The sequence below is a fragment of the Ictalurus punctatus genome, chromosome 10, assembly GCF_001660625.3.
Source record: "Ictalurus punctatus breed USDA103 chromosome 10, Coco_2.0, whole genome shotgun sequence".
Classification (NCBI taxonomy): Eukaryota; Metazoa; Chordata; class Actinopteri; order Siluriformes; family Ictaluridae; genus Ictalurus; species Ictalurus punctatus.
In genome coordinates this window covers 23,061,685-23,074,376 of record NC_030425.2, presented here as the reverse complement: position 1 = coordinate 23,074,376, position 12,692 = coordinate 23,061,685, and the positions used below count along the sequence as shown (strand labels likewise).

Below are 12,692 nucleotides of genomic sequence, written 5' to 3'. Positions count from 1 at the left end.
TGTGTCATTTGACTTCCTGTAAGCAGCGATGCTTGTAGCTTTACGAAGAAGGACATACCACATCCTGAGCTTGTGCCATACCGTTGGCATTACATCTGCCAGCTGAAGATAACTTTTTTCCCTTTTGTGCCTTTTACCTGTTTGTGCACCTTATTGCAAGAAGTGTGTTATTGAAACGTTACACTATTGGATTAAGTCTTGTGAGATACTGAGAAAATATGGAGGAGCTCAGACAAGAGCTCAATTACCAAAGACTATCATCAGGCAAGTGTCTTGCATATGTGTCTGTGCGTCCACTTCTCTTATGCATACATGTATATGCATAGTCAAGCTTGCTGTTTTTTTATATTGTCTGGGAATTAAGAAAATCTAGCTGAAATATCTCCGAAATTTCATTTGACTTTATCGACTGTTTCTTTCACAGCTGAGCGTCTGATGTTTCACTCAGGCCTGGACTTCCTCTTTTTCTGACTCATGCGTGTGATTGTATTTTCTGCACAAACCCTAGGTTTGAAAATTATAGACATGTAGCAGTTCATGCATAAAAAATAAAAACCTTTAGACATTCATGAATAAAAGATGCAAACTTTTAACCGTACATGCATAAAATGCAAGTTAACATGTGAAGTTAACTTGGGAAGTAACTAAAGGGAAGTAGCATCTTAACCTATCATAAAGTGAGCCAATTCAACCACCACATATACTGTAAATCTTTGTAAAAGTACTTAAAAAAAAAGATTTCATATCTGTAACAATGACATCATAAATCTAACAATTTATACATAAATTTTATGTTGTGGAATGTTTTCCTCTCTCTCGATTAGGACAAAAAATGCAAGTTGTCATGTTACAGAGAAAATGGAAAGTGCAAAGTCTTGCATCCTGAAGAGTTTCCAGGCGGAAAACTTACTGTTACAAAATCACGGGCACTGGAGACTCCTTCTATAAATGTCAAATAAACATCTCCTTACAAAAAGCTGTACCATATTAATGATTATATTATATAACATATTGAATCTTATTCAAACATCCAATTACCAAACGAACGAAAACAAAATGATTTAGGTTTTCGGAAAGCTACACGGCAGAAATAAATCTGTTTATACAGTACATTGTACAAAGTACAATGTATTTAGTAAATTCTGGTTTTCTGTATTTGTGTTTGTCAGAAATTTAATTATGGCTAAATTTCAGTTTCATTTCAAATGGAGTCACCGTCAAAACACTGTAGACATAAATATATCATTTGAATGTGTTTTTTTTTCATATACTTCCAGAGGAGAGCATCTTCTCTGCTGACTCGGAGTTCTCCTCGGATGACTGTGAGAATGATATCTACGAGCAACTGCCCAGTTTACAGAAAAGGCTGCAGCACAAGGATCAAGTACAAGAAGCTGAGGTTCACTGGAACCCCAATCAACCACTGAAGATGTTGCCCCTGTGTATACAGGAGAAGAGGAACCTCAGGTGTTTTAATTTATTTGCGAATACATCTTGATTTTTGATGAAAGTAACAGTTTTGGAGCTTGTGTGTCAGTCATTGTTTTTTAATGACATTTTGTTGTGAAACCACTAATCAACACCAAGTATTTAATTTAATAAATGAAAACATTCAATCTCTTTAAAAATAAATTGGGGTGATTTTTAATAGTAACAAAATGACTTTAGAGTATTTTCTTTGATGACCGTATTACTTATTTTGATTATTTATACCAGTTTAAATTTTATATACATAGGAAGACCTTTTGAACTATCCATATTGCTATCGAGAGCAGTATATTACTTAGTATTATAAAGAGAAAATATGGCATCGCCCATCCTTAATCTATACACAAACCTTTTGTACTAAGTTTTAGACTGAACAGTTACTTCGTTTTACAATTGCCTGTCATTATTTATGTTCAATCAGGAATAGACAACATCTAGAGAGGTGTAGAATTGATTACTGGGAATCATGGAAGCGGAGTCAGGAAATTGCAAGAAGGCGACTAAGGGAGCATGTGGGGAGAGTTGTCTCAAGACTACTGCTATGGAAAACCACCCTCCATAACATTGAAGGTATATATATACTGTATATAGAATGTACTGTGTTTAGAGTGCGTTTTGTCTTCCTACGTTGCTGTGTTAACCTTTCACATGGTCTCATCTCCTCTACAGGGAGGTTTGGTGTGGGTGTGAAGGCGTACTTTGTGTTCCTTAGGTACCTGCTCTTCCTAAACTTTTTGAACTGTACCATCATCGCTGGCTCTGTGCTAAGTCCCACTCTGTATATCAGGACCAAAAATACTAACACATCCTGTAAGTATAGTTACGTGTTAAGTGCTGAAGATTTTAGGAAATCTCTGCTGGTTTTGTTTATCAACTAATGTCATTTTTGTTTTTTTTGAAGGGTCCAAGAACAATATTTCACTTTTGGATATCTTTCTGGGCTCTGTAAGTTGTTCCATACTCTTTTCTCTACATATCTTCTTTGACAATTATACCATAGCAATTCTCAGTTCTGACTGATTAATTGATACAGCATGTTTGCCTCACACCTCCAGGGTTGAGGGTTCAATTCCCTGTGTGTGCGGAATTTTCATGTTCTACCTGTGCTTTGGGGGTTTCCTCCAGGTACTCCGGTTTCCTCCCCCAGTCTAAAGACATGCATTGTAGGCTGATTGGCATTTCCAAAGTGTCCATAGTGTGTGAATCTGTATGTGATTGTGCCCTGCGATGGATTAACACCCCATCCAGAATGTCTCCCGGATAAGCGGTACAGAAAATGGATGGATTGATGGATAGATGGATGTTCAAATACATTATTGTTATATGTCATTATATGTAACTTACAGAGGGATTTGAATGGTGGATGCTCCATATAACCTGATTTAAAAAGGTGTAACTGCTGATATGGTGAAGTCTCCACTGTCAGGGATTTGTAACAGTCTGAGGTAATGCTGTAGCTCAAGCTGTTAGATTTCCAACATCAGGATGGTGGCTTTCTCTGTACCAGACTGAATATTTTTGTCTTACTACATCCATGAGAGAGAAAACATAGAGGCTGAATGTGGCACAATGTTAAATGTAACTATAAACAGATAAAAAGTATGGCACCTCATGTCGTGTACATTACATGCTGTTATTGGAAAATAATACATTTTCGGTGGTAACAGTAAGTCGGGCAGGAACAAACCACCACACCAACCCATCAGTGATTATTTTCCTATAATAGCACAGCATATCATGTTTCAGTTCTTAGGTATTGCACTCTGATCTCTGATTTGTCACCAATGTTTGAATTCTATGAAAACATCATACAGTCCCACCAGAGCACAGTGTTGGATCTTTACATCTGTTACAATCTATGCCAGGTTAAGTAAATTTGACCTTTATCTGCCACTTGTTTTAACTATTGAATCGAGAGCCTTTTGAAAACCTCCCATATTACCTAATTACATATGGACCCACCTCAGTATGATTTTAAAGATAACTCAAAACTACCCTCACATTTCCTTTTCTGTCCAACTCTCTGTGTTTTACAGGGCTTTATGGAACACTCTCCAGTTTTCTATGGGTTCTACAAAAACCACTCTTTCGGCTCAAAATGTTTGAACATAGCTCTCCTCTTTTTCTCTGGCATGCTCATCATACTCCTCCTTAATCTCATCCTGATAGTGCGCAGGTCAGAGCACTTTATTATCATATTATCATTATCATTCTTTTACTGAGAATATTTGTGAGACATTTTTATAAGTAGGCATAGGTATATGAGCAGAGCATAGTTGCACATTAATTACATTATTACAAAGTAATAGCTATAATATTTGTACAATTATATAGTATTGTAATAGACCATTTCTTCCACATGCTTAAAAATGTTTTTTTCCCCTACCAAATCCAGCACAGTGTCATTATATTCACCAAAAAGTAAAACTAGAAGAAAAACTGAAATACTATAAAATACTATACTAAAACAAACAAACAAACAACAACAAAAAAAACCCCCAGTAATATTGCCTCTGAAACAAAATGAGATAAAATGAAAAGCTGCCAAATAGTCCATTTTCATTTTCATAAACAATGATTCTGTTTAGTTTTTTGTTGGCATCTGGCAGTGAAAGTGTTTCGCATTGCAAAAATGTGCAGTGTTTGTTCACAAGTCACTCTGTAAAGATCAGACACAATAATAATGGCATCAAAATATATAAACACTACAAATGAAATAAAAAAGAAATGGAAATAAAGTAGAAACAAAACAACACTTAAAACTAATGGGAATTCAATTCAATTAATTGGAGTTCAAATGTGGAAAAAAATCATTTTGTTAATCACTATTCCATGGGAATTCTAAATTAATTTATTTAAAACCAAAATAATTAAATGCATGGATTTTGAGTGCTGCTTTGCACATTACAGTTGGTTTAACGCTGATGAAAGACAGGGTAAAAGACAGCACTTCACACTTCCCTAAATATGGGCTTTTTCTCTTTTATAGGACGGTGGTGGGTTATAAGAACACATGGCTTACTGGCATTAATTTTAGTGCCAATATGAGCTATAAGGTGTTCTGTGGATGGGATTTCTGCATCCGCGAGCCTGACGCAGCCGTCCTTAAACACAACTTAATCAGGAACGAACTGAAGGTGAGCTCCTGACCATCAGCCTGAGAAACAGAACTGTAAAAGTGATTATTATGCCACAGCCCTCTTCAATTCAGCATTCACAATACTTTGTGATTAATTTGCGATTAATCTTCTATAATAGTAGCCCTGACAGTAGTTCCAGTATTTTCTATAGTAACAACATATTCAGTGTCAGCACTTTGTAATCGTTGGAGAAAATGCTGTCTTTAAGTCTCTACCACTGGGAAGCTTTGTGTTGCTTGGTAACATGACAAGCTACATAACTTCAAGAGAAAGAAAAAGGAGAGATCAGTACAACTGTTTATAGCTGTAACTTAAAATTAACAGGAAATTGTTTCGCTGATGATCCAGAACATTAAATGTAACTATAAACATTTATAAACGATAAAAGTATTCATTAATAAATATAAACTTTGAATAAGTTGGCAAATTGAGTATTAAAACACTTTAGGGTAGAACAGTAACTTCCCTTTGTGTTAGGCCACATCACACCATCCTGTCTTTGATTATGTCTTATAGAATCAAGTTTTTTCTTACTTAAAACATGAAAAAATAATCGTCATCAAAATGAAAGCAATGGAATTGGTGGAATGTCTTAATTATCACGATGAATTTCTCCTTCAAATTTCCTGAAAAAGAGAGTTTGGCCTCAGTTTAAATTCCATCTTGGAACACACACACACTCAAACTCTCTTTGCCTTGTTGTTTTAGATGGACCTTGAGGAACAGAAGTTTCGTCAGAAAGTCTTGGGACGTTCACTGAAGCAGTGGATTCTTCTGTACGTCCTCCGCATTGCTCTCAACTTTATGGTGTTAATTCTTATGGGCGGCTCCATCTGTCTGATCTGGTTAGTCACCACTAAATTGGTAGACCCTGAGGTAAGGGACAAGTCATATGACTCAAATAATTAAACAAGTACCATACAAAGTGATAATAGGTCATATTAGCCATTATACTGTAACATAAAATATTTGTCTATAATGTCTATAATATATATGCTGCTATTTGGCAGAAAATGTAAATTTACTCTTTGGCACTGTATTTAAAGTCACTTTTTTTAATGAAATGCCTTCAGAGGAATTTGTTCTTTTGAGAAGGCTGGTGAATGTGCTAAAATTCACTTCACCATTCTTTTAGGAAATGGGAGGAGCTGAACTTATCACTTAGTGTTGAACATGTGACACAGATTTATTACATCATGGAAAATATAAGCCAATCATATTTTAATATTCCAGTGTCTTCTGTTATTATATTAAAATGGTTGGTTTGTATCCCGTTTGAACCTAAAAGCTTTTCAGGTATAATGTTTCAATGACTACCGTCTCAACCCTTTTCACCTATGATGTTTTTAAAGTTAAATTAACAGGTTGAGTACTTGTAGGTGGCTCTAAATAAAATTTACTTGTGTAAGAAACATATTTCAACTGTAAGCCTTTATCAAAATGTCTTTGAGTGAGAGAAAAATATTGCTAACAGGTGTTCAGGCCTTTATATCTTGCACATGAAACCTGGATTCTCTCACTCTCTCTCTCTGTTTCATCAGCTCCACTGGACTTTGAATCTCCTGAAAGGCTATTACTCAGCCATTACAATCACAATAGTCAATTTTCTGATGCCACACTTTTTTTCTGCAATCACCGTGTATGAAGACTACTCCCTCACCACACAGCTTAATGTCACCTTAGTTCGGTAGGTCACAACATCTCATCTTTAAACCACTCCACACCAAATGTTATATCATACTTTCTCATACAGTCCTCTCCAAAACTACTGGAACAGCAAGGCCAATCTTTTTTCTGTAGACTGAAGACATCTACATGAGTTCAAAAGATGGAATATTAGAAGAGAGTTTCGAATTTCAGCTTTTATTTCCTGGTATATGTATATATGTTAAACAACACAGAACATAGCACATTTTGTATCAGATCACTCAATTTGTAGGTGAGCAAAAATACTGCAACAAGTGACTGATATGTGTTTCTTGTTACTTAGGTGTGTCCTGTGAGATTGATTATGTAAACAATAAATAGCTCTGAACATCTACTCTTGGGTTTAGCCTTCAGTTTGGCCTGTGAAGCATTTGTTGTTAAAAAGGGTAAGCCAACATGAAGATTAGAGAGCTGTCTATGTGAGAAAAGCAAACCATTTTGAAGATGAGAAAAGAGGGAAAATCAATCATAGGCATTGTACAAACATTGGGCATAGCCAATACAACAATTTGGAATGTCCCAAAAATGAAAGAAACCACAGGTGTATTGAGCAATGATCACCAAATGGGTCGGCCAAGGAAAACAGCAACAGCTGATGACAGAAAAATTGTGAGAGCTGTGAAGAAAACCCAACATCACCAACTACCTCCACAGGGCAGGGGTGAAGGTATCATAATCCATTGTTTGAAGTAGACTTCAAGAGCAAAAATATAGAGGCCATACCACAAGATACAAAGCCAGATTGGAATTCGCAAAGAAATACAGAGATGAGCCACAAAAGTTCTGGAACCAAGATTAACCTCTACCAAAGTGATGGAAAGGCCAAAGTGTTTAGAAAGAAAGTATCTGCTCATGATCCAAAACATACAAGCTCATCGGTCAAGCACCGTGGTGGTAGTGTCATGGCTTGGGCCTTGCATGGCTGCTTCTGAAACAGGCTCACTAATCTTTACTGATGATGTAACTCATGATGGTAGCAGCAGAATGAATTCAGAAGTTTACAGGAACATTTTTGTCTGCCAGTGTACAGAGAATCACCAAAAACACAATGTCAACTAAAGGACTTTATCAGGTGGGGGAGGGGTGTGTGTGTGTGTGTGCAAGTGGGAGGTTTTAGACCGGCCAAGTCAATCACCAGACCTTAACCCGATTGAGCAGCATTTCACCTCCTGATGGGGAGGCTGAAGTGAGAACAACCCACCCAACCCCCCCCCCCGAAACAAACAACAACTGAAAGAGGCTGAAAAGCCTGGAAAAGTAACACGAAAGAAGAAACCAACAATTTGGCGTTGTTAATGAGTCACGGGGATGATACTGTTATTGCAAGCAAGGGATATGCTACCAAATATTAAGTGCTATTTACTTCAAGACTTATCTGTTCCTATACTTTTGCTTGCCTAAAAATTGGGTGGTCTGATACTAAAAGGTTCTATGTTTTATGTTGTTTAATACATCTAGATGTAAATACCAGGAAATAAAAGCTGAAATCCTAAATCTTGTCTCATATCCATCTTCTGATCAAATGTCTTTGGTGTGTAGCACAAACAAATGAATTGGCCTTGGCGTTCCAGTAGGAGGAGACTGTACTTTCTCTAAATTTCTATAAAAAGGTTTGTAAACATTATTAGGACTGCAGAATTTGGCATAACCTATTTATAATTTATTATGTTTGCAGTGTTGATACTCTGCTGTGCATTGAAACCGATTGTATGTTTAATACCAACAGGAGTATCCTGCTGAAGCTGGGAAGCTTAGCCATCTATCTCTTCTTCCTCATTGATAAAATTAATAATGATGTTCAATGCAAGGTGAGTTGGGATTCCTCCACAAAACATTAAAATCACAAGCATTAAATAATAAATATGGAATGAATACTAGGCCTGTACTGTATATCTGTGGTATAGTAATGAAAACTACTGGATTTCCGCACTGAAATTGATACAATATTTGCACAGGAGTAAAGTTATCGCAGTTCTTAGGCTTGTAATTGATTAGACTTGTGTCCATTTTGCTATCCAACAACTTGATCAAAGCGTGGCAATGATTGTGTAGGAAAAACACAATTAAGAAGCCAGGTTTTAGACATCTTTAAGCAGTCTGACTGTTTTTAATATCACATACATGAGGGTAAGATCACACAAGGATATGCTTAGGATAAGCAGAAGAAAACAAATGAGAAAGAGTCAAAAATCAGGAAACAGGAAATCAGTGTTCAGTGCTCAAATCAGTTCTGTTGTGTGTGAAGTTTCCGGGAGATCAGAAGTTTCTGAAGCACTCAAATCAGCCTGTCTGACACCAGCGGCCAGGCCATAGTCAAAATTCTAATATTTGATGTGAACTTTAACTGAAGCTCTTTCATGACCTCTATCCACATGATTGTCTGCATTGAGCTGCTTCCACATGATTGGTTGATTGGATAATTGCATGAAGGAGCAAGTTTACAGGTGTTCCTTTAAAAGTGGCCAGTGAGTGTATACAAATATTATTGTAATATATTATCTTGTTCACATTGTTTAGCCCTTGACAAACTGTCATACTGAATTGCAACTAATTGTCTATACCTAAATGTTTGTTTGGTTGTGTATTTCTTGTTGTTGTTGTTTTTTTTAGTGTCGAGAGACTGAGTTTGGAAAGGAAATGTATAAGCTCACAATATTTCAACTCTTGGCATCTTTCTGCAATACATTCTTGGTGGCGTATCCCAGAAAGTATGACTTCTTGCCTAACTTTTCATGTCATTAGAGAAAAATGAGTACAGTAAAATATCAGTTGGTATATTTAGTATAATTATGTGAACTTTGTCCTCAATGTTTTGTTGTAGGTTGTTGGTGGAGAAGTGTACAACCTCTAAATTGTCAAGAGTGGGCAAGCAGCGGTTTGTGATCCCACTGAATGTGTTAGATCTGGTATATAGTCAGACAGTCACTTGGGTGGGAGTTTTTTATTGTCCTCTCCTGCCAGCCATCAGCATTTTTAAACTACTGGCAATCTTCTACATCAGTAAAGTATGTCTAAATATGTAAATATTGTGTGCTTTTATCTAAATATGCCCAATCTCTAATTGAGGAAAATCCATTAAAAAAAGTTCTTTACCTTTCCCCAGTTCAATCTGATGCGATGTTGCGACCCAGCTAGGAAAATGTTCCGGACCACCAGCTCTTCGGTTCTGTTTCATTTCATGCTCTTACTGGGCCTCATCATGTCCGCCGTGACAATTGGTGTCAACATTAAACTGTATAGCAAGGCGCAAATCATTATTATTAACCAAGAATTACACTAAACACAATTTAGTTGAACTTATGTCTTTACATTGGTTCTCATTTATTTTTCTGCTTTCCCTGTTATTATTCAGGTTTGCTCCTTGTGGATGTGGCCCATTTCAAGGGAACCAGACTGTGTATAACATGACCAATGCCTGTGTTGACACACTTCCATATGCTGCAAAGACAGTCATACGTTACATGACATCTGCAGCTTTTGCAGTCTCGCTCATATTAATGGAGATGTAAGTAATTATGTATTTGATTGTATATGTGCATGTAGTGATGGATAACATTAAGGGAAAAATAAACATAAAGTGTTTTAGTAATGTGTTGCGCCTCCTTAAGTCACCAGAACACCATTATTCTAAAAAATATTCCTTTCATTGGTGTTTTGATGGTGCTGATGGAAAACGTTGTCTAACATGTCTCTCCAAAATCTCCTTAAATGTTTATTAGGGTTTAGATCTAGTGAGTGTGAAAGCTCTAGCGTATGATTTACATCATTTTCATCCTCATCAAATCATTCATTAAGCCCTCATGGCCTGTGGATGTGGGCAGGGTCACCCTGGAAAAGAGAACGCTCCCACCATGATAGAAATGTTCATTATAGGGTAAAGGTGATCAGTTGGAAGGATTTAGTATTGATTTGCCTCAACGCTTCCCTTTAAGGTGACAATTAGAGCCAAACGATGCCAGTACAATAAATAAATGCCCAAAAAGCATAACAGAGACGGTTTTTCCTTTAATTGTCAGCCACCTAGTACCTGTACATTATATGTCATAAACAAATCTGTATTTCTGTTTTACAGTATCATCCTGACATCTTATGTGTCTCGTAGACGAGCCAATCAGAAGGCCATGGAGAGGCTCAAGGACATGCTTGTTATGGTAAGTGTAGGATTCTGAGACTGGGTTTACAAGTCAAAAGATACATCCATAGATATTTGCGCAAGGTTAAATTTATGAAATATAGTGTTGTTTATAATTATAACAATTAACAACATAGTTATATTTTTTAATTATAGTCATAACTAATACAACTATATATAAATAAGAAGTTCACAACCTTCAAATAAGCACCATAGTGAGAATATATTAAGGTTGATTGTCATCGTTGTGATAATTACATTAATCTGTGGTCTCTTCCCACATTAATTAATACATATAGTAGTACTTCATAGGCTTATCCTAATAAAGATGGAGTAGCAGGCCAAAAATATAAAAGCTACAGCCCCAGAAAGCAGGAACATTAGAGACCTATTGTCTCAACCAAAACAGGCTCAAATTAGTCAAAAGAGTGAAACATGAAACTTGTTTAATTAGTGCTGGGTGTTAGATCAGGGAAACCACTAAAAGGCATAGTGCAGGAGAAACTCCAGGATGAAAACTGAGAAGTAAACTTGTTAAACTGTGTGATGCATGTTGTTCAGCAGAGGAAAGATGGAATTTTTCTTGGCTTATGTCTCAATTATAGAGTGATAGTCACTTATTTGCATGTTTCTATCTCACAGTGCAGCTCAGACAAACGTTATCTGGTGAGTCATCATGCCACATTGCTCAGACGACAGAGGAAGACTGTCAAGCGCTCCGAAAAGCTGGCCTTACGGCAGTGAAAGGGTCTTTCTCTGTGCTCTGTGTCAGAGAGCACAACTCTCATCTCAGTACTGCTTATTCTACACCAAAATGGGCCTTGGAACTATAATGCAATTTTCAAAAACTGTCTACAAGACACATGCAAGGGAGTAAGCTGGACTCTGTTTCCTTAAAAGGAAGTAAAATTGAGGTTGTACAATATTTTGTTCATATTTTTTGCTTGGGCAGAAGGTGCCAACAGTTTGACACGCTCATATGCTCAGCAGTGTATATTTTGTTTTTTGGAACCTGCTATTTAGACAATAGTCTCAACCATTCTATGCTGATACCACTGTGAACTTTTAAGGAAAATCAGCCAGACTTTCAAAATGACAATGTAGATCAAATACCATTTAGTGATCTACAAATGTGCTGGCTCGTCTAGATAAACAGTGGTAGATTGTTCTCATACCAGCAGAGTCATTTTTATGTAAAGCAACACATGATACATTGACCCTATTATGGTCTCTCTGCAAATGCTATCAGTATTCTTTAGGCCTAGTGCTGTTAATCATATAACTCTCATCTGTGTGCTGACTAATTAATATAGCAAAATAACAACATTAGGTTTCCATATGTTATTTTGTAATTTAAGCTATGCTGTTATTATTATCAGTGTTTTTTTTTTTTTTAGATTTATTTATTTTTTGTATGTGTTGTATACATTATAAAATTAATATAGCAAAATAACAACATTAGCCTTCCATATGTTATTTTGTAATGTAAGCTATGCTGTTATTATTATCGGTGTTAGTTGTTTTTATTTTATTTTTTTTAGATTTATTTTTTTTTTGTATGTGTTGTATACAGTATATAACAAGCACAAAGTATCTTTTGATTGATAGGACAGTTTAATAATAGATTAATAGATTAATGCATTTTTGGTACATTTAAGATATATGGAACCACAGTTACCATGAACTATCCCAGTCAAACTGTGGCAGTGTCATGTTTCAGAATTTCCCTTGTAGTTACCCTAGTAAAATCTACTAAGAATTTTCACAAGGGACTACTAGCTTTGACTTTTTTTTTTAGTTTTGTTCCATTTTTTCTTCTTTTTTTGGGGGGAAACAAAAAAAAAACAGCTGTTTTATTGCTAAGCTTTTATGAGCCAAGTGATCTGACTGAATAAAACGAGTCAGACTATTAAACTATTCAATTCAATTCTGCATGCTAAAAAGTCGGCATTCTGCAGGTGATTTACAAAGAATAACTACAGCAAATAGGAGAGAATAACCAAAGCAAATAGGCTGGGTGTGTGTCCAGTGTGTGTCCAGTGTGTGTCCAGTCCAGTGTGTGTGTTTTTACACATGCCAACCTTTGACAAATCAGAGGCTCGGTTAACAGCTTCAAGAGAACAAATTACAGCAGCAAATCTCTTTTTCTCCAGCAGATGGCGGGATCCCACCATGAGCAAGTTTAGTGAAGCGTGTAAAACCACCTGCATTGAGCTACGTATTTG

The 12,692-nt window shown here is 36.3% G+C and overlaps 1 protein-coding gene across 1 annotated transcript; it reads left to right on the top strand.

The window, feature by feature from the left end:
- The first annotated feature begins 8 nt into the window (after window positions 1-8).
- tmc8 (transmembrane channel-like 8) lies at window positions 9-12,627 on the top strand. The gene is made up of 16 exons (XM_017478326.3): window positions 9-264; window positions 1,278-1,467; window positions 1,910-2,058; window positions 2,158-2,298; window positions 2,390-2,433; window positions 3,525-3,664; window positions 4,478-4,625; window positions 5,337-5,504; window positions 6,170-6,315; window positions 8,062-8,143; window positions 8,946-9,043; window positions 9,157-9,340; window positions 9,439-9,569; window positions 9,688-9,840; window positions 10,408-10,486; window positions 11,110-12,627. The coding sequence occupies exons 1-16, from the start codon at window positions 219-221 to the stop codon at window positions 11,209-11,211; spliced, it is 2,001 nt and encodes a 666-aa protein (XP_017333815.1). The 5' UTR covers window positions 9-218; the 3' UTR covers window positions 11,212-12,627.
- The last annotated feature ends 65 nt before the right edge of the window (window positions 12,628-12,692 follow it).